This window comes from Odocoileus virginianus, chromosome X, assembly GCF_023699985.2.
Source record: "Odocoileus virginianus isolate 20LAN1187 ecotype Illinois chromosome X, Ovbor_1.2, whole genome shotgun sequence".
Classification (NCBI taxonomy): domain Eukaryota; kingdom Metazoa; phylum Chordata; class Mammalia; order Artiodactyla; family Cervidae; genus Odocoileus; species Odocoileus virginianus.
In genome coordinates, this window is record NC_069708.1 from 28,569,142 (window position 1) to 28,591,220 (window position 22,079).

At 44.9% G+C, this 22,079-nt stretch overlaps 1 protein-coding gene across 2 annotated transcripts; it reads right to left on the reverse strand.

Moving 5' to 3' along the window:
- Positions 1-235: 235 nt before the first annotated feature.
- On the reverse strand, positions 236-19,923 carry LOC110122438 (doublesex- and mab-3-related transcription factor C2-like). 2 transcript variants are annotated; one of them, XM_020869950.2, is made up of 7 exons: positions 19,680-19,923; positions 5,462-5,680; positions 5,230-5,387; positions 4,440-4,576; positions 2,985-3,132; positions 1,912-2,002; positions 236-345 (listed from the first exon to the last, which is right to left on the reverse strand). In XM_020869950.2, exons 2-6 carry the CDS (start codon positions 5,674-5,676, stop codon positions 1,956-1,958), a joined length of 705 nt encoding a protein of 234 aa, XP_020725609.2. In that variant the 5' UTR covers positions 5,677-5,680; positions 19,680-19,923; the 3' UTR covers positions 236-345; positions 1,912-1,955. The 2 variants fall into 2 exon arrangements, with proteins under 2 accessions (XP_020725609.2, XP_020725607.2); XM_020869948.2 differs by lacking the exon at positions 236-345 and having other exon boundaries at positions 1,432-2,002; positions 19,680-19,922.
- Between the last annotated feature and the right edge of the window lie 2,156 nt (positions 19,924-22,079).

Below are 22,079 nucleotides of genomic sequence, written 5' to 3' on the forward strand. Positions count from 1 at the left end.
AGGTATAGCTCAACATGTGTGGGGGTATGGTGAAGGTGGGTGGGCAGGATCTTGAACATCAGCAGAAGACTGAGAAACAGGTGAAAGTAAGATTTGATCGATTACCACAGACTGTTACTTTGAGTACAAAATAAAGGGATGGCTTTTGAAAGACCCTCCTAGCTGGGTGTCTGCCGCTTCAAGTTTCTTTCTTTCTTTTTTTTTTTTTTTTTTGGCAAAGTAACATCTCTGCTTTTTATTTATTTTATTTATTTTTTTTCCATTTATTTTTATTAGTTGGAGGCTAATTACTTTACAATATTGTAGTGGTTCTGCCGCTTCAAGTTTCGAACCTCTCACTGGACACTTTGTAAAAAAAAAAAAAAAGTAAAGTAAATTTATTAGCGAATTTAAGGCAAATCAAAGAGAAAGGAGTCTCTCCCTCCCCCCAACCACCTTGGCCTTAAAATTTCCTTTCAAGCACTTGTGCAAGTTACTTTTCCTCTTTGAGCACACTTCCTGATGTGTGAAAGTGAAGGTGAAGTTGCTCAGTCGTGTCCGACTCTGCGACCCCACGGACTGTAGCCTACTACACTCCTCCGTCCATGGGATTTTCCAGGCAAGAGTACTGGAGTGGGTTGCCATTTCCTTCTCCAGAGGGTCTTCCCGACCCAGGGATTAAACCTGGGTCTCCATGCATTGTAGGCAGACACTTTACCATCTGAGCCACCAGGGAAGTCCTACGCTGACCTTACAGAACTACTGTGAGGTTATATGAGCTTAGTGTTCAGTGGACACAGACTAACCAAATGGTAATGATTCTTCTTTGTATCTCCTGGGTCCTTCAAAATAGGTCTCAGATCTAATTAATTGCCCCTCTTTGAGTCTTCTTGTCCAGATTGGCTTTAGTTTCTCCCCACTGTAAAATACGTATTGGACTAGGATCAAACCAGCATTCTATTGGCCAGAGTTGGCCTGCTTGGAAGTTTTTGTTTGGCCCGTTTAAAGAGTTTAGAGGAAACCAGAGCCAATATTTCAAAATTGAGATATTTTGCATAGAAATCTAGAGTTTCATCTTATCTTTAAAAATCAAGAGGTGTGGCAACAATGAGTCTGCATTCCTGCATGGCAACAATTGGCTAGAGCCAAGTGACAGCTGCCCCCTTAGGTAGAGCGTGCACCTTCAATTGGCCAGACCCCATCTGGCTTGCTCTACTCATTTATATAATCTGCTTGATCCTGCAGACATCTGAATTTGTGGCCTTCTGGACAACTGGAAGCAGTCAATGCCAGGCAGGGTGTAGGCACTTACTTGCTGAATGAGTAAATCTCCTACCCTTTTTTTTCTCTACCATTTCCTTTTCAAGCCATGTTAAGAAATCCCAGTTATTGAGGAAAGTGATTGTCCCTTTGAAAAGTGAATTGAACATGGTAAACTCAGGGTACTCTAGGTTATACTGTGGTAACAAGCAACACCTATATTTCAGTGGCTTACAAAGAAGGTTTATTATTTGCTCACATACACAAACCTAGACACAAAATGAAAACATCCTCAGATTTTCACATGCATGGATAAGTATGTGAGCATGCTGGTAAGTTTGCAATCATGAATCAAAAGAACCTCTGGCAGATGAACAGATGAACCCACACAGAACCCTACTTAGAGACTGATCAGCTTAGATTGCAAAACCCTGTTTTCATAAGAGACATTATAAGGCCCCAGGACCCAAGAGAGTAAAGGATGGAGGTAGAGGAATATCCCCCCTCAGTCAAGGAATTGCCCCATATAATAAAAAGCCTATAAAAGAGCCTAAGTGCTTTTTTTTAAATACAGTAAGAATTTTGGACATTAAGCACTTTGCAAATGCATAAATAGACATCTTTCTAGTGAATTGCCCACTTCTGGGCTTCTAGTTCAAGAGGGAGACGCACCCCAGGTGACCATTAGGCAGAGAAATGGAGCTGGCCGGCCTGGGTCAAAGAGAGGGCCTAGAAGGCTGAAGTCCTTTATCTCCATCAGGAGCTGTCAACACAAAAGAAAAGGTCAGGGCCAGGTCACATCCATTTGTCCTCCCAGCTCTCCCCTCTTTTTGTTCCACCCAGTCAAAGCTGTGTCACCTTGGACTATATTGCACAGAACTCTTCCTTGATTTGCCCATCTCAGTTCTTGCTTCCTCCAATCCCTCCATCACAGCAACCACATTTCTTTTTGTCAAGCCCAGGATCTCCAAACATGCTCCTCTCTAGTTCAGACATTCCTTGGTCCCTCATCACCCACAGTTGCTGGCCAAACCTCTTAAGCCTGGCATGCAGACCTCGGTGACTGGTAGCCTCTTCCCCGCTCATTTCTTCCATCGTGTTCTAGCAGTTCCTCCAGGGTTGCCTGCTTCACTCACACTCCATATCACACTCCATTTTGATCTGGTAGTGCCCAGCCGTCCCCCTCGCCTTCCCAGGTGTCTACCTCTCCTCCGTCCTTCTTCTCCAGGCTCAACATTGAGATTCAGCCCCAAAACATGACTTGTGGAGGCATCCAGGCTCCACATCAAGACTGGAAGCTCCCTGAAGGCAGGAACTAGATCTCCTTCTCTACTAGACACTTATCACCTATACATGTCCTCCCCAGATCACAGCAGACTGCAGGAGTCTGGGTAGAAAGCTCTGGACTGGGACTCAGGAGACCTGATTCTTCCACTTGATATGCTGCATGCCCTTGGTAAGTCCCTGCCATCCTCAGGGACTCAGTTTCCTTATTTCTTGACATCAGGGCAGTGAACATTTGCTTTTGAGCACAATGCTCAGTAAATGCTCAGTGATTCTCTGAACAACCATCTACTGCCACTTCAAGAGTCCGACTGAGGAGCTTGGCAGCCTGGGTCCAGAGAAGTTCAACCCCCCCTACCTCCCTCCAACTCTGACTTCCCAGTTAGGCCCTGCTTACCACAACAGCCTCCCATTTCCCAACTGTCCCCAACCCCTTGTTCTCCTTTCAAAGACCAGGCTACCTGGAGCAACGCAGGGCTGGAGCAGAGAGAAGGAGCCAGAAGGGGCCGGAGAAGATTTTCTCAGAGCCAGCAGAGCCTCGGCTGCTTCTAGTTTTCGCTGCCACTCTGAGGAGGCAGAAGCCGAGGCCTGGTTGGAAGCTTCGGGAGCCTGAAAACAAAGGATGTGAGAGAATGGGAGCTGGGAACCCACACTCCCTCCATGCCCCTTCAGTCCCCGGCTACCCTGAGGCCTTCTGCTCTTCTCCTTCACTAAGCTTGGCCCCTGCCAGGGTTCTGGACCCTACAATCTCCCCAGAGTCTGTGGCTGCAGTAGAATGGGGTTAAGGGTGGCATGGGGCTGGAGGATCAGAGTTGGGTGTCTAGGAACAAGGAAAGGAGAGATCAGGGGATTTATCCCTTTGGCAGGTACATACTACCAGGGGGGAGGGGGGCCAAGATTTTACAATATCTGCATGTGGGAGTCTGAATGGCCATTAGGTGTTGTGGCTTAGACAAGTCCCTTCCCCTGCCTGGCCTGTCTTCGTTTCCATTTTTTTTTTTTTTTTTCTGTATCTTTCCTGAGACACCAATTTCTCTCAGCTTTTTAAAAAAATCCTGGAGCAACAGTAAAGATTATGGGGAATCAGAGGTGTCTGCATTTTAATCTGCAATGCACCTGGAGAGATGTGATTACTGTTCCTGTCCAGGGACTGGTTCTTGCTCCTATATTCCCCAATCCCCAAAGGGGCTTGAAGGGCCAGCTTGACTCATCTCCAGGACACTTTCTCTGATGGTTATTAGACTCTGGCCTGGGCAAGATGGTGTCCCTCACCATTATGGCTCCCCTTCTCAGCAGAAGCTTCTATCCCATCCGTTTGTTTCATGTGGAATAACAACCTCCAGTTGTCAAAGGCCTGTGATGTGGCAGGCCTTGTGCTAGTCCTCTTTTCAATGCTATGTTGTTGTTGTTGTTCAGTTGCTAAATCATGTCTGACTCTTTGTGACCCCATGGACTGCAGCATGCCAGGCCTCCCTGTCCTTCACATCTCCCCGAGTTTGCTCAAACTTATGTCCATTGAATTGGTGATGCCATCCAACCATCTCATCCTCTGTCACCCCCTTCTCCTGCCCTCAATGTTTCCCAGCATCAAGGTCTTTTCCAATGAGTCGGCAGTTCTCTATAGATGTAGAATACTGTCCCCTCTCAGGACACTGATAGGAAACGGAGGCTCAGATATGTAAAGTCACTTGTCCAAAGTCTCACAAGTTGGAAATGGCAAAGCTGGGAGAGCCCTGTTGTTGCCCCTAAGTCTGAGATGCCTGCTCCTCCTCCCCTTCCTCCACCTCTCCCCCTGCCCCCAGCTGCCCTGTACTGCCTCCATCTCCTCCTTCTAGCTCCAGAGCCTTAAGCAGAAGGTTTGGACACTCAGTAACACAATATACAAGTAGCTCCATGGTCTTTCTCACTCTACTTACCTGCTCGGCAAGGCGAGGGATCTGTGTGACCTCCTTGAAAGAGAAATTGTTAGTTGCTTCTTCAAGGGTGCTGGAGTCCAGGATAGAGACAAAGATCCCACGACCTGACCGAGCAGCAGAGGGCCTTGGAAGATTGTCTGCGGGAACAGAGAGCACAGGTTGGAGTCAGGAACCAAGCCGGCCATGGAGAGGGGATGTGGGCATGTTTTGGGACAAGGATAGGAGCCCAGAATGCCAGAGCTGAGAAGACCTACAAGACAACCTAGTCCTCTTATTCATTTTGGGACTGAGGACTATGAGACCCATAGAGAAGTAGTTTTCCCCCAGGGTCATATGGCAAGTTGTGGTAGGGTTAGAGATGGTACCCAGGTCTTCAGGACACAGGAAGGGCTCTGAGCAGTGGCTGAGGTCAGAGCTTCCCACACTGGCCCCAGACTCCTCCTCGGGGATTGCACAGGGATGAGCCTCGAGCTGAGGCGTGATGTTCTCCTTCCCAACTGTGAGACACTGGGGACAGCTTAGGTGAGCCTTACCCCCTGATCCCATCCCACTCTACCTCACCCTGAACCTGTCCCACTCTAGACCCTTCTTGATTTCCCAGATCTCTCCTTCCCACCAACACTTGGTAGATAATACTGATGGCATTTTATAGTTGGGGAAGCTAAGGCCTGAAGAGTAACTTTCCCAAGGAGTAAAGCCACACAGAAACTGGGTGGTAGGACTGGTGACGGAGCTACTCATGCTCCCTACACCCAAAACTCCAACTCCCTCCCTGGTCAGAGACACTCACTGGGGACTCTTGCTTGAGTGCCCAACTTCTTGGCACGGCCGTGAGCTCTGGGAGAGGTGGTCCCACTCCTTATCCGTCCTCGAGTCGGGCGCCTCTTTAGGTATGGCCCCTGCTCCATCTTCAAGTCACGTTCAGCAGGCAAGCTGCTGGAGTGTTCCCTAAAGCAGGGGGATTGCGGGTCTAAGGTCAGTCACCTTTAGAGGAGGCCTACCTTGTCAGATGCCATACTCACGAGAAGAGAACACACTTGTGACACTCGCAGGCCTGGAAGAGGCAGAGGTGCTCCTGGTCCTTGATTTGGTCAGTGATGCCATGGTTGTGGCAGTGGGCACGGCGACGCATAGATCTTCTGGGGCCAAGTTCAATCGCCTGTGGGGCTCCGGTCTCAAGTCCAGTGGTGGAGTCGGGGAGGCAGCAGGGCATAGCAGGCATCTGATTGCGATCCATGGTTCTAGGACAAGGAGTGGAGGTCAGGGTGGCCACACGATCCCCAACCCCCTACATACTTCCTCTGCCCCTGGGAAACCCCATCTGAGGTGGCTGGATTCTTCTCCATCCAGCTCACTGCTGAAATGAGATTGCACCCTCCCTTCTTGCTCATGTAGTCTCCTTCCCAGGAAGCCCCACTCACATATAGGCCAGTTCCAAGAAACTCTGGGCATGGGTCCTGTATACTTCCAATCCAATTATTACTCCCCCTGCTTACCTTCACTTCACATGGACCCCTGACCCCTTCGGGCAATACACATGCACTCTCGTGCCTCTTTCAACAATTACTACTTCCCTTTCTCATTTTTATCATCCTGTACTCTGCTATGCCCAACTATTATTCCTGGCATCCCTTTCCACAATTGTCTTCCTCACCTCCTGCATTCATCCACTCCATACTCATGATTCTTATGTCCTGCACTTAATTCTATTATTGGTCTCATGTATGCCCTACATTCAATTTTCCTCTCATCTTCCATTCCAATTTTTTTCTTGCACTCTATCAAAATCTTAATTATTTTCTTGCTCCCTCTTTAAACTGACACCCTGAAATCATATCATATCATGAAATCCTAGAGTCCCGCTGCATCTCAAGCCCTTCTTTCAATGATTACTTTCATTCATCCCCTCATTGATTTACCAAGTAGATGTTTGTTGAGCCCCCTATTGAACGCCAGACCCTGACCTAGTCAACCGCCAACTCCTCACTGCACTAATTGTTCTCTTGCACCAGCACACTCTCTCTGCTTTCACGCAAACCCATGCATTCCCCCCACAGCCTCCCAACAACTTCAGCAATTATGCTTGACCACAGCTTCCCCTCCTCCCAAATCCAGAGTTCACCACCTCCCTCCTCTCAGGCTACCCAACCGTTCCCTGTCACCCTCACCTCAGAATCAGGAGGTGGGCGGGGGTGGGGGTGGGGGGACATAAGCCCTGTCCCAGTGGCCAGAGGCCAGGGGTCAGGAGTCTGGAGCAAGCGATCATCCCACAGGACTTCAGCGAAGGAGGGGTGGGGTGTGGAGTGTGGAGTGTGGAGTGGGGGGAGGAGTGGGGCAGGGTGGGATATGAGGTACCCTGAGGAGGTTGAGGAGAGAAGGGATTGGGGATCGGGAGCGGGGGGTGGGGGCGGGGCGGGAGGAAAGAAGCGGTGTGGAGAATGAGGGTCCTATTCCGGATGCCAGCCTATGGTTACCCCAGCCTCCAGCAGGTCAGGATCGAAGGTACTCTGACAGGAGGCCCGAAGGAAGACCCAGCTCTCGGTCCCTTTCCTGCCCTTCCTTCAACTGACAACGAGCTTCTGGCTCTGCTTTTCACCACCCACCGCTGTGGTCAGTGACCAATGAGCTTCAGGTTCATCTGAAGGTCACGGCAAAAGCCCCGCCCACCGCTCCCTTCGCTTCCCTCACGCACTTCTCCTTGTGCTGGGTGGCTTTACTGGGCCTGCCATTCGACTCCAGAAATGGAGTGGAGCTTTGTGCTCCCCAAACCTTGTTTCCCAAACTCTTTGCTTTTTGGATGTGAAATACTGTGTGCTAAGTTGCTTCAGTCGCGTCCGACTCTTTTGCGAGCCTATGGACTATAGCCCGCCAGGCTCCTCTGTCCGTGAAATTCTCCAGGTGAGGAATACTGGAGTGGGTTGCCATTTCCTTCTCCATGGGATCTTCCCGATCCAGGGATCCAACCTATGTCTCTTAAGTCTCCTGCGTTGACAGGAGGATTCTTTGCCACGAGTGGCACCTGGGAAGCCCTGTGAAATACTGTATATGCAAGCATTTTATTTTATTTTGTTTATGACAAGGATTTATTATTCTTATATTCAGAACAAGTAGTTTAGCAAACGAACAAGCAAAAAATTACCATTAGGAAATTTTGATAGAGTTTTAGTTTTTCTAAAACTAAAAAGATGCTTTTTCCTCCTCAGCTGCAACTAATCATCAGATGTCTTATAGCACTGAAGCACCAAGCAAGTCAAACTTTTTTTATATACTCGACTTCTGATGGCTCTTATTAATAGTTCTAGAAGGAATTGGCAAAACCATCGCAATTGGCTCAAAAGTTTGTATTGAATTTCATTAAACTCAGAAAACTGGAAATCTATAATAAGCACATACTGTGAGATTTCCCTACTGCCCCAGACATAACAGTGATTGTTTATGAGTCCTATTATATATTACAAAATATAAGCTAATACATTCTTCTCATAGAAAATGTGACCCATGGACTGTAGCCCACCAGGCTCCTATGACCATGGGATTCTCCAGGCAAGAATACTGGAGTGGGCAGCCTTTCCTTTCTCCAGGGAGTCTTCCCGACCCAAGGATCAAAACCTTGTCTCCTGCATCTCCTGTATTGGCAGGCAGATTCTTTACTGTCTGAGCCACCAGAGAAATCCAGTGTATTCTGCTCATAGAGAATGCAGTAAATACAAGAATTGAAAGAACAAAATTCGTTACAGCTTCTCCACTCAAAGCTACTATTGTTGCTGCTGCTAAGTCACTTCAGTCGTGTCCGACTCTGTGCGACCTCATCCCTGGGATTCTCCAGGCAAGAACACTGGAGTGGGTTGCCATTTCCTGCTCCAGCAAGCATTTTAAACAGGCATCCTTGGTATTCGGTAAATTACTTTTACAAAATCAGCCTGTGTTTTTAAGATCCCTCCGTATCCCTATGTCAGGGACTCTCAATTTGAAATCCGATTTTGCCGCCCCAGGGAACAATTGGCAGTGTGTGGAGTCATTCTGGTCTTCATTCGTGTCTCTGAGTTCCCTGTTCTGTTCCACAGATAAGTCGATCTATTCCTGTGCCAGTACTACATTCTCTTAATTTTTATCTGTTAGTAAGACATCTTGATCTCTGGTGGGACAAGTCCTCACACCTTATTCATCATTTCCAGGTGTATCTTTGCTATTCTTTGCGTTTTGTCCTTCCTAAACTCAAAAATGTAAATGTCAGGATCAGCATGTCATGTTCCCTGAAAACTCATTTGCGGTAGATTTGGATTACATTTTCATTGAATCTGTGGATCAGTTAAGGGAGAATTGACTATCTTTATGATATTCAGCCTTCCTAGTCACCAACATGGGATGGCTCTCTATTTTTGTGGGTCTTCTTTAACGCTGGAATCCTTCAGCTTAGTGTTTATCTTTTTTACATTCAGATTTTGTACATGCTTTTTGTATTTATTCCAAGATACTCCCTGGCGGCTCAGACAGTAAAGAATCTGCCTGCCATGCAGGAGACCCAGGTTCAATCCCTGGGTCAGGAAGATCTCCTGGAGAAGGAAATGGCAAACCACTCCAGTATTCTTGCCTGGAGAATCCCAAGGACAGAGAAGCCTGGCGGGCTATGGTCCATGAGGTCGCAAAGAGTCAGACATGATCTGAGCAACTTACACTTTCAAGATACTCTGGAATCGTGTTGCTCTGGTGCTTGATATCTGTTCAAAATGACATTTTCTATCCCTATCTAATTTATAGAAATCCATTTGACTTTTTTTTTTCTTCCATTTATTTTTATTTGTTGGAGGCTAATTACTTTACAACATTGCAGTGGTTTTTGTCATACATTGAAATGAATTAGCCATGGATTTACATGTATTCCCCATCCCGGTCCCCCCTCCCACCTCCCTCTCCACCCCATCCCTCTGGGTCTTCCCAGTCCATTTGACTTTTAAAAGAATATATTGATCTTAAAGTCAGCCACCATGCTAAACTCTGTGACATTTTATCATGTGTCTATAAGTGGTCTGCAGTTTTCTGTGAATCTGTGAGTAACAGAAGTAAGATAATCAGTTTACAAGTTTCTTACTGGCTGGCTAGGACATCCACTACAAGGTCAAATGGAGATGGCAAAATTGGGCATCTTTGGGTTGTTCCTAATATTTAAACAGAATGTTGCCAACATTTCCATATTAAAACGGGCTTTCTGTGCTTGTTTCATTGTTTGCTGTCTTTCTTTCATTCTCTCTTTCTCCTTTTTTTTTTTGTCTTTCCTCCCTTCCTTCTTTATTTTTTTCTTCTCACTTTTGTTTCTTCTTTCTTCCTCTCTCTCTCCCTCCTCTCTCTTTTTCTTTATCAGTTTAAGGAGCATCCCTTATATTTCTAGTTTAATAAGTTTGTCTTAAAAATCATGAATAGATCATTGGATTTTAACTTTGGGGCCTCTACTGAAATGACCAGGACTCTATTCATTTGGATCTGTTAATATAATGAGCGTTATTTATGAGGTTTCTTTCAAAATTTTTAGTGAAGTATATCTTATAATCAAAAAAGAATCAAAATCGTAAGTGTGCATCTTAGTGAGTTTTCAAAAATTAAACATACACATTCAGTTAGCACCTGGGGCAAGCAGCAGAATATATTAGCAACACCCAAGTCTCTCTCGTGCATCCTTCCGCCAGATTTGCTCTCCTAGGATAGACGTAGCTATACATCACAGTGTAGCATCTTTTGTGTACACTGGTGGGTTCAGTTTGCTAAAGTTTTACCTAGAATTTGCCTGTCTTCTGTTCATGAGCAAGATTGACTTGATGTTTCCCTCCTCATAGCATAATTGCTGGTTCTAGGGTCAAGGTTTTCTAGTCTCATAGACTAAGTTGAGCAACTTAGTTGCCCTCTTTGCTATCCTCTGGCAGTGTTCATGTAAGATTAGTATTATCTGTCTTGAAACTTTTCATTAAAACTTTTCATTAAAACTAGGCTGACCACTAAGCAAGGATGCCTGTTTTATTTACTTTAAAAAAATTATACTGTGATGGGGAGAGGAGAGGAAAGGGTAGATGTATGGAAAGAGTAACATGGAAACTTACATTACCATAGGTAAACTAGATAGCCAACAGGAATTTGTTGCATGGCTCAGGAAACTCAAACCAGGGACTCTGTATCAACCTAGAGGGGTGGGATGGGGAGGGAGTTGGGAGGGAGTTTCAAAAGGGAGGGGATATATGTATACCTATGACTGATTCATGTTGAGGTTTGACAGAAAACAACAAAATTCTGTAAAGCAATTATCCTTCAATAAAAAATAAATTAATTAAAAAAATTATACTGTGGATTATTTCGAACATTTGCAAATAGAACTTGTATACAAATTTTCAATCTCCAAGTTCATGACAGTAGAGTCATGGTCCTGGAATGTGAGCTTACAGCAGCATCACACAGAGAGCTTGTTAAAGCACAGATTGATGAGCTCCACATCTATAGTCTCAGATTGAAAGTCCTGGAGTGGGACCCAGAGTTGGCTTTTCTGACAAGTTCCCTGGTGATGCAGATGCTGTTGGAAGGGACCCACACTTTGAGAACCATTGTACACGAGAGAAGAGTGAGGGAACCTCCGATTATCCCATCACCCAACCGCAACCAGCAACAACTTATAGTCAAACTCGATTCACATGTATCTTTTCCCCTACCCCTCTCCCAGACTATTTTCAAGCAAACATCAGAAATTTTCTTATTTTATTGGGAACTATTTCAATGCATGACTCTAAAATATGAGCAATCCATTTTCCTCAGCTTTTTATTTTGAAAATGCATAAAGAGTAAGCATTCTTTTACCTAGGTTCCTACTATCCCATTGCTTTCTCGCTCTCTTTTTCTTCTTCTTTTTTGCTTAGCCGCGTAACAGTTCCAAACACTTCATCCAATTACTTCAGAATTTGTCTCCTAAGAACTAGGATACTCTCCCGTCTGACCACAGTACTGTTATCATGTCGAAGGAATTTAACAATGAGGTGATAGTGTTATCTAAGTCCATATAGAGTCCATAGTCAAATTTCCCCAATTGTCCCAATAATATCCTTTTGAGGATCCACAGTTCAATCAAGTATCACACACTGCATTCAGCTGTCATGTCTCTTTAGTATCCTGCAGTCCCAAACAGTCCCTCAACTTAAATCTTCCACGGCAATGACATTTTCATGTCATGGAGCCTAGGCTCGTTTGCTTGTAAAGCGTCCACAGTATGCGTTTGCCTGATATTTTCCTCTTGTTTAGATTTATATCTTCAGGTTTAATATTCTTGGCAAGGACATTAAATAGGTCGTGAGCCTCACATCTGTAGGCCCGCAAGTTCAGGCTGTCTAGCTGTCATTGCTACAGTTGGCATTACTGAGTTTGATCACTTATTTTAAGGTGTTGTTGTAGAGATCATTTAATGGTAAAGGTACCTTTTTGATTTATAAGCAGTCTGTGGCATGATATTTTGATACCATGTGGGTAGTCTGTTCAAAAACATTCTCACCTCTCGGCCTTAGCTTTTATTCAGGGCTCTGGGTCTGGTTTGATTATTGCTTTGGTGGTCGGAAACATGGTGATTCTCTATTTCTGTTTTCTAGAAATTCCCTTCTATTTTTAATTAGTGGGCATTTTGCTGTAAAGTTGAGCACCTCAGCCTCCCAACCCCTTCCACTGTTGTTGTTGCTGCTGTTGCTGTGTTTGCAACAACAAATAAAGAGGAAAAGCTATTTATTTGCTGTGTTCAAAGAAATATGAAGAAAACAAAGTGAACAATATGAAGAGAAATGTAAGCAAATATAAGACGAATTCAAAAAGAATTTCCTCTAACAGTCCAAAAAGAATGACAAAATCTGTTGCCTGAAATCGGAAGTAACTATTCAGCAACAACTAGAAACAGTTTTTTAACAATTATTAAGAGAACCTGGGTTATAAATTTGGCCAGCTATAAAGTAGCTTGGATCTTGGGCGCACGCACACACATATGCACTCACTCTCTCTCTCACACACAGACATTTTAAATGGAGATATAGTAAAACAATAAATAAACAAGTAAATAGGGCTTCCCCAATGGTTCAGCAGGTAAACAATCCGCCTGCAGTGCAGGAGACACAGAAGACACGAGTTCGATCCCTGGGTTGGGAAGACCCCGTGGAGGAGGAAATGGCAACCACTCCAGTATTCTTGCCTGAAAAACCCCATGGACAGAGGGGCCCAGCGGGCTACAGTCCAATGCGTTGCAGAGAGTCAGACATGGCTGAGTGACTAAGCACAGCACATAGAAAAAAATAAAAGTAAATACATTATTATTACAGTTACAGAATGTATGTTAGAGAATTGCAGGACCATATACATCGTTTTACGAAAAGCCTTAGATCTGCAACCAAGCCCATATAATACAGGACCTTTCCAACAATATGAAAGAGCAATTGATTCAAACCATGAAAAAAGTTCAAACACCTTACTTTTCAGATACCTTCTTCTCATGAGTCATGCTGCATGAAACCTTGGCCGATTAATATTTTAGGTACATTTTTTTTTCTCCAAGGACTTTGCAATCTGCAAAGATGTGATTATAGCCTAAAAATTTTGAACTTGTGAAGTAGATATCGGGTAATCATTTCTATCACTTAGAAAAGAATTTGAGCTAATTACAAAAAAAGCTTACCCCAAAATAGTTTCTGTGTGAAGGACATCAATCCAGCTGCTATGTCGGAAATTTACTTTACTATATTGTGACGGGTTTTGCCATACATCAACATGAATCAGCCATAGGTGTGTCCCCTCCATCCTGAACACCCTTTCCACCTCTGCCCCCCTCCCATCCCTCTATGTTGTCACAGATCAGTGGCTTTGTGTGCCCTGCTTCATGCATCAAACTTGCACTGGTTTATCTATTTTACACGTGGTTTCTAAAATAGACTATTTCACGAACACAGTCACTGAAGTCATTCAGTAAATGCAGTGAATCACTGCGGGTTTATTTTGTCAGACTCGCTGGAGGTTTGTAAGTTTCATTGATCTTTTCAAAGAACGAGATTTTTGTTTCATTGATTTTCTCTATTGTTTTTCTGTTTTCCATTTCATTGATTACTGGGGTCATCTTCTGTATCCCCTTCCTTCTGTTTGCTTTGGATTTATTTTGCTGCTTCTTCTAGTTTCCTGAGGTGAGAACTTAGATTATTGACTTGGTGCATTTCCCTTTCCATGATGTAAATTTCCCTTCCAGCAATGCTTTAGCTTCATCCCACAAATTTGGGTATGGTTTGTAATCATCTTCATTCAGTTCAAGCCATTTCTTAATGTGCTGGAAAACTTTTCTTTAGCCCACGGAATGAGCGGCCTCCTTACTGCTGAGTGATGGTGAAAGTACTGAAATCATCCAAGCAGGGATGGGGAGGGTTGCCATCTTACTGACAAGTGGAGGTATAATTCCAGAGTCTCCATGTGTTTGAGTTCCACTGATGTGGTGAAGAGGGGAAGATGGCTCCTGTTTCCACCAGTAAAACGTGGAATTATAGATTCCCCACTAGACCTTCGCTGGCTTGGTGGGGGGTGGGGGGTGGGGGAGGGCGGCAGGGCTGGGGAGGTGGCGAGGGGGCAGGCAGGCCACAATCCTTCCCCTCCACCCTTTCCATATTGCTTGGCTGGAGTAGAGCAGTCATGCACAAAACCTTTCCTGTCTTGTCATTCTTGATCCTTACGCTAGAGAGAGCAGACTTTTCTTTCTGTTTCAGCTGGGTTTCATTGCTGCTGCTGCTGCTGTTGTTATCACTGTTGTTTTGTCTCCACCTTTCGGCATTTCTCTCAGTAGCTGGCTTCTTCAGCTCCAAGCCTGGGATATATGATGCAGAAAGAAAACCCAGGGAACTCACCACCGTGTCCTTTCTCAGGTTCTGAGATCCTTAGTTGATCCACCTTCTCCTCCCCGCATTGCAGAGCCTTATGTTTATTTTATATATGGCACCCAGGGTTTTGAGTGGTACTTAGTGGGAAGAATAGGAAATGTTCATCCACTCTATCTTCCCAGAAGCAGAGTTGTCCACATGAACTTAATTATAAACTTTTACTTTTAGCTCATGTTCAAGTTTAAAATTCAATTTAAATTAATTAATTTTAGTCCAACTTAAAATAACAATGTTTAAAATTAAAATTAAATATACTTTTTGAACTTAACATATCTATCTTTGATTAAAAATTATAATTGCAAGAAACAAGCAGTTCTATCTGAGAATCCATTTGAAAATACGCACGCACACACACACACACACACACACGCACACAAAATCCATGTGGCTTGAAAAGATAGAAAATGACATTCAGAATATTCCCAAATAAATCAGGAATAATTAAAATGGTTTCATCATCGGTAAATCCCAAATTTTGGGTTAGAAAGATACTTTCATGGGGAAAGTTTTCAGTTCCTAATTTTGGGTATTTTCCCAAATGTCTAAGGTATATCTATTTTGTTGAGTTAATATTCAGAAACATATTATTCATCTTTAAAATAGAAATGATTGTTTCTGTGCATGTGTGCTAAGTCACTTCAGTCACGTCTGACTCTTGTGACCCTATAGACTTGTGGCTCGCCAGGCTCCTTTGTCCATGGGACTCTCCAGGCAAGAATACTGCAGTGGGTTGCCATGCCCTCCCACAGGGGCTCTTCCCCACCTGGGGATTGAAGCCATGTCTCTTATGTGTCCTGCATTGGCACGCAGGTTCTTTACCACTAGCACCACCTGGGAAGCCCAGCTATTCCCATAAAGGTTGCTCACGTGACAATCAAGAAATCCAGTAAATGTGGCAAATTGGTCACTTGGTAAACTCACTAATTTTAGTGAAAGTGAAAGTCTCTAGGTCGTGTCCGACTCTTTGCGACCCCATGGACTACACAGTCCATGGAATTCTCTAGGCCAGGATACTGGAGTGGGTAGCCTTTCCCTTCTCCAGGGAATCTTCCCAGCCCAGGGATCGAACCCAGGTCTCCCGCACTGCAGGCGGATTCTTTACCAACTGAGCTATATTAGGGGCTTTAGTGGAGAAGCCCCCTCTCCACTAATTTTAGGAGAGAGGCAAATTTTGTGGTCACCCACCATCACAAAGCATAACAGGGAAAATCCTAAACAAAGGGATTCTCTCTCTCTCTCTCTCTCTCTCTCTCTCTTCCGCTCTCTTTCTCTCCAGGCCACTGTTCATCTGTGAAAATGCATGGCGGGGGCGAGGGGGGGTGGGGCGGGGAGCTCATTGTTGGCCAAATGAGACAAATGGACTATGAACCTCTTAATGTGGGTCACTCTTACAGATTTTGTGTGTTCATGGCATTTCAGAGGTTGATTGACAGTAATTAAAGCTAACATTTGTGGGAGGAGGGGGCATTAGCTTATTGCTATCTAGTGTAGATAGTAAACTAAATGCTTTACAAACTTTGCCACGTTTAATCCCTGCAACCCCCCCCCCCTCCACTCCCAACTCCCCTGTTATTATCCTCAGTTTGGCCAATTGGGACTCTGAGGCTGAGAGAGACTAAGTACTTTGCCCAAAGTCACACAGCTAAGAAGTGGCAGAGCCAAGTTTCCAATTAAAAATCGTCTCTCTTAAATATTATATTGTCATTGGGGGTGGGGGGCTCTTTCCAGACATATTTATCAAAGGCACCAGGATATCTTCAGAAATCAAGCCCTGAACAAACTGGCTGTGAATACATTAGCAGGCACCTCCTGTGGTTCAAAGGGTTTTACAGACATACATATTGCATGTAAACTGGGGTTTTAGACTGCCATTGAGGATCTTTGATCGATGACCATGTCAGATATGCAGAGACTGATTCAAAAGGAGAAGGATGGAGCTATATTTCCATACCATGGTGTGAAGTGTGTTCTCTTGGGTCCTTCCTACTTTTCACCCAAAACTCTATCAATAGCCAAAAGGACAGTGGGCTCCATCAATATAAAAACAAGCCATTTCAGTGGAAAATACTGACTTGGTGCTATGCAATTATGAAAACCAAGACTGGTTGTTCAAATGAATCTCTGTTTCTAATTCTTCATATGGGTGATAGCGGCAGCCACTCCCCTCCCCATCTGCACTCTTATTCCCTTGAAGCTCTCAGCTTCCTGAAGTGACTGGAGGTGAAATTAGCAGTGACCAGAGATATTAGTCAGGCTTGCTGTCAAATATCTAGGTGAAAGCCTGGTTATAGTTAAGGAACGGCGGCCAAAAATAATTCCTGTTGAACTGAACTAGGATATAATTTGGTGATCAGACATAGGCTTGGCAATCCTTATGCTTCAAATGTTCTATTTAAATGGAATCTATTTGAGAGTGACAGCTTTGAAATCAAAGATGGTGTATTATACATCTTTGCTTTGACCTTCTGTTGTGGAGCCTCTCACATGGTTGGTGACCCAAAAAGTTATTTCTTGAGAGACATGTAAGTACAAGCACAGTGTACTGCACAGCAACAAACACACTGATAGGTAAGCACAGTGAAAGATTGTACAGGAAGTCAGCCAAAATGTCGGAAGAAGGACTGCTGAAAATTCTCTCCTCTCTGAAAGCAATGAGAAAACTGGAAAAGAGGTTCAGAATCAATGTTGGCAGAACTCTAAAAATTCGCCAAAAGCATGCAACACCCTTAGGTATGTTTATTCTAGAAAAATAGCCTAATCTCAGTAGGAAGAGTGAGCTAGGTGGCATTTCAAGTAGTCCTGTCCTCATGCCGCTCTATCCAACTCTGTGGTAGCCTTGAATGCTGAAAGTGAAAGTCGCCCAGTCATGTCCAGCTCTTTGCGACCCTGTGGACTGTATACTGTAGAGTCCATGGAATTCTCCAGGCCAGAATACTGGAGTGGGTAGCCTTTCCCTTCTCCAGGGAATCTTCCCAACCCAGGGATCGAACCCAGGTCTCCTGCATTGCAGGCGGATCCTTTGCCAGCTGAGCCACAAGGGAAGCTCAGCTTTGAATGCTAACAGCCTGCAATCATGGTGAAAACCGGCAGCCTGACAGCCACCAGAGGGAGCAGAAATGGGACAGGACTCCTGCAGAGCCTTGTTCCCAGATAACGTTCCCAGGTCATTATTTGTCCTGTCTAGTAGTTCCCTAGAAGACCCCACTTGGGTGGCTTTCTCCGACTCAGAGCTTACCCAGTTTGAAATCCTTTTCCCCTGATGGCATTTGTCAAGAACACCTAGAGGCATAAACTGAATCCAACAATACATTGAAGGGATCATACTGAGTAATACTTAGAAAATACTTAGTAGTCTACAGAAAACAAAATCATCTCTCAGATCTAATATGTAATTTAACCTGGTTACAGGACAGAAACTCAATGGGAAAAGTCCTCTCTATTTCAGCATACCAGGAACAAATAATTGGAGATGGAAGAAGTTTAAATATCACTTACAATAGCACTAAAATAAATTAAATACCTATTAAGAAGCTTAATGTAGTATGTGCAAGGCTCATATACAGGTACCTATAAAATATTGTTGAGAAAAATTAAAGAAGATGCAAATTAAATGGAGATATACTATATTCATGGATCAGAAGACTCCAGAAGGTTTAAGATGTCAAGTCTCTAGTAATTCATCTATCGTTTTGCCATAACCATAATTAGAATGAAAAGTTATTTCTAAAACTTATGTGGAAATGCAAAGGACATAGAATAGCCAAAGCCACTTGGAGAAGAGCAAAGATGAAGGACTTACGGTACCAAATTCCCTGACTTAATGTGAACCTATAGTAGTCGTGACAGTGTGGTATTACCATAAAACTAGATGTATGGATCAGTGGATAAAATAGAAAGCCCAGAAACAGACATATGCAAAAATATGGTCAGTTGATTTGTGACGAAGGTGCTAAGATAACTAAATTAACTGATAATTAACCAATAGAGCTGGAGAAAGGGAATCTCCGAATGGAAACCACCAATAAACGTCAATACCTCACACTGCATGCAAAAAACCCTCGGAATAAATAATAGAGCTAAGTGTAAGTTGTAAACCTACAAGAAAATGTGGGAGAAAACCTTTGTGCCATGAGGTTAGGCAAAGATATCTTAGGTAGAACATTCATTCAAAAACTGAATCATAAAGGATAAATAATCAACGGACCATCATGAAAGTTAACAATACTCAAAATCTTTTGCTTCTCAAAATCCAGGGCTCTGTATCTCTGTGTGGCACCACTTTTTACCCCTATACTTAAGCCGCATGACTGACCTTCTACTGAAACCCTAGAAGAGAAATCTAAGTCTACTTATTTTCACTTTCAAAATCTGCACTTTATTGTCTCGGGCGACTACTTGCAAAGCTCTCCCCTTTCTCTATTTCCTGGCCAACTTCTTTCTTCACTCATTTCAGGCATGCCTTCTCTGGGAAATCGCTAAGACTCCATTCCAACTCTCAAGGCTGGTGGCTGCCCCTCCTCCATCTTCTCATAGCCATCTCCCTCTATTGTTATCATCCTGGGTTTTTTTCTTTTTCGCTTTTCTTTTTTTTTGGCTTCTCTCCCACTGAATGAATTGAAGCAGTAACAGAACCTCACCCATTTCTATAACCTCAGACTATGATCTGTGGTAGGCTCCTGGAGACAATCAATCAGCCCTGTATCCTCACATGTATATAAAAGATGTCTTCCTAAGCAACACCATTATTTCAGAAACCAGATCAAGACTCTTAGGCCACCTACATTCTCTTTTCCTTCCAGTTACTTCAAGGTGGCTCCCTGGAAGTCAGTGGAGCAAAGCCTCATAGTTCTAGGTGATAAACAGGGGCCACAACTAGGCAGATTTCTCTTAAAATCCAAGTGTCAATGATGGAATCTCATATAACATAGGACTAGGTAATAAGGAGCTCTCACCTCAGTTGTTCTGCTTTCAGGTTAGTCCAGGCCAGGCCCTTCCCCTTCCCCTCTGTCCCTCACATTTTCCAAGCCCTCCCCCCACCCACCAGGCCCCAAATCGCCTGTCCACTACCCACCAGATGCTGGCTGTCTCACAGACATGGCATCTCACATAACCATCCCCACCCCCCACCCCGAGAGGAAAAACTCTGCTCTTGATCTGGACTGTGGATGCCATCACGAAGTTTACCCTCCTTTCTTTGATAACCCATTTGGACCCATATACCTCTCTGGGGCTTTTAGGTACACAATCCTATGAATCTAAATGTGGGGAGTGTCCACATGCACACCCCTGCCTATCACATCCCCACCAAATGACAACTCACCATCTGCTTTTCTTCTTCAGCATTCTGAAACCTGGCTTGAGCCTGCTGGGACGTTCAGCGGAAAGAAGAAAAAGAGAGACAGAGAGAAGGGAAGGGTGGGAGTAAGAGACGCAACAACAGAGGGGATGTCACATACCAGAAATGTATCCACTGCTTGAGCACATTGCACTGGGTTGCAGGAGGGAGGAAAGACAGGGCGGGGCCAGAGGGGCTGGAAGGATGTGGAGGAGCCAGCTCCTCAGCCTCTTTGCACACAGAAGAGTCAAGAGCTTAGCTGGTCTCTTCAAAGAAGTCCTGTTGGTCACTACACACACATCACACCTTCCTAGAGGCAGGATCTTCATTCCCTTCCTTCCACCTCCTGACCTGGCAAGTCTGCTTTCCCTCTCGTGTCATGGAATGTCAGCCCCTGGGGCTGGGATGTGGTCTGTAGAGGTCACTGTTGTATCCCCAGCATCTGGAACAGTGTCGCAGCACACATACTACTTGTTGAATGAGGCAATGAATGTCAGGGAAGGCAGGGAGATTAGGATGAGGCCGTTCTCCTCTCTCACCCTCTCTGTCTCTTTTCCTGCAGAACATGAAGAGCCAGCTTAAAGACACTGAGGAATTTGTGGTTTCGTCTGACACCATGTAGAACCCATCCAATGACACAAGCTTGCTCAGGGAGCCTGCTAGTCCCCAAGGGTGTTGGAGAGGCCAGTTCCAGAGAGCCCTCACCTGTTTCACCAAGTCCTTCAGGTGAGAGGCTCAGAGCCAGCCTCTGCCTCTCTCGCTGCTCACAGCCAAGCCAACATGCTTCCCCTTCCTGCTTGACCTAGAGAGCCCCCAGGCCAGGCCTGCCTTCCCCCAGGGCTCCCGAGGGGTCAACTGTCACTCCGCTTTCCTTTGTAGGGGAGGATATCAGACACTGGGAAGCTGAGACCTCAAGTCCCACAGACACAGACTCAAGAACGGTGACCAAGCTCCCTCTGCTGCCACCTATCCCTACTTCCCCCAGTTTCTCGGTCACTGGGCCTGAAGTAAATACTGGCACACTAGACTGTTTTCACTTCACCTTTACAACTATGAAGCTTTCGACACTGGCTCCAGCCTCAGGTGGATTGGGGGTCGTCAGTGGTGGTGGTGGGGTGGTGAAGGGTGGGATATAGCATCTCACTTAGTCCTTTAAGGCTGTACTAGCTCCTTCTTGGGGCAGTGCCACTGGTTCCTCAGTCATGGTTGCAATAGACTTCAGCCAATAAAGAGTGAATTTTCCACAGCAGAGCGCTCTGACCCTCATGGGGGAAGGACTAAGCCAGGAGTGAGAAAGGAGTAACATCTCTCTTCTCTTGACACCACATGGAGTCTTCATGTCTGAGAATAACTGCGCAGTGGTTATATGGAAAGGGATGGGGGAGGTACATGTGAAAAAAATCTCTAGATCCAAAGAAAAACTCTTAGCCCCACATACATAGAGTCAACTCTGAAGCACACCCACTCTACCACAAGACAGCCCCTCCAACAGGCAACTTCGTCCTTAACTGCAGATTATTCATTTTCATATGATGAAGTTTTTTTTTTTCCTTCCTAAGGTGACCTTGATATGTATTGCAACATAATATCAGCAGGGCAAGTCTGTCCCAGGGATTGGAACCTATTTGTCCCTTTTAACCCAACAACATATGAAGGGCCTGTTAGGTGTTGCAACACCAAAAATCACCAGGCGGCAGATAAACATGTAGGACGTGCCCTTCAATATCAAAGAGGATAACTGGCACATGCCAAATATTCTTTTCTCTTAACTCACGTAGTCCCCTACTCAAGGCCAGGAGTGGGGGAAAAAAAGTGCTTGAACAGCACCTGCCGTGTGAAGTAATTGTCCTTTAGTTGTTTAGAGGCCCAATGCCTTTGAGCACTAATGAATCCCAGGTGGTATAAGGCTCTGGTAGGAAACAACATTTGGGAGTCTGATAGATAGCTGTTGTATAGCCCTTTTCCTACATCCCTGGGGGGCAGCCAAGGTGGAACCCATAGATATGGAATCATAGTGTGATTGGTTTGCTTTAGGTCTAGTGGCTCAGCAGCTATTCCTGGTGGCCTAGGATCCACCCATTTCCCTACATGGCTCTGTTCTCCTGGGCTGGGCCCTAGCTCATGGGGGTGCTCAGTTCCATATTGCTGCTTCTCCCAAAGGAGCTGAGATCTCATATCCTGGGGCTCTATCCTGTCCAAAAGACATGAGAAGCTCCAACTTCCAGGGCCTGGGGAGCCTGCTGGGCTTTTGCTCCTTTGTAGCTGCTGTTAACTTCTCACGTCAGTCACTGGACACCACTGAGGCTTACAGTGTGTGTCCGTGTCCGTGTGTGTGTTTGTGTATGTGTGTGTGTTTAAGATGTGAATATTTGTAGAAACAAGGAA

Bases quoted from the DNA above. Each gene is read 5' to 3' on its own strand.
- LOC110122438 (XM_020869950.2), bottom strand. From the start codon at position 5,676: ATGGATCGCAATCAGATGCCTGCTATGCCCTGCTGCCTCCCCGACTCC. The intron at 4,577-5,229 runs GTGAGTGTCTCT...CTGTTCCCGCAG, and splicing joins CACTCAAGCAAGAGTCCCCA to ACAATCTTCCAAGGCCCTCT. The intron at 2,003-2,984 runs GTAGCCTGGTCT...TTGTGTTGACAG, and splicing joins CCAGCCCTGCGTTGCTCCAG to CTCCTGATGGAGATAAAGGA.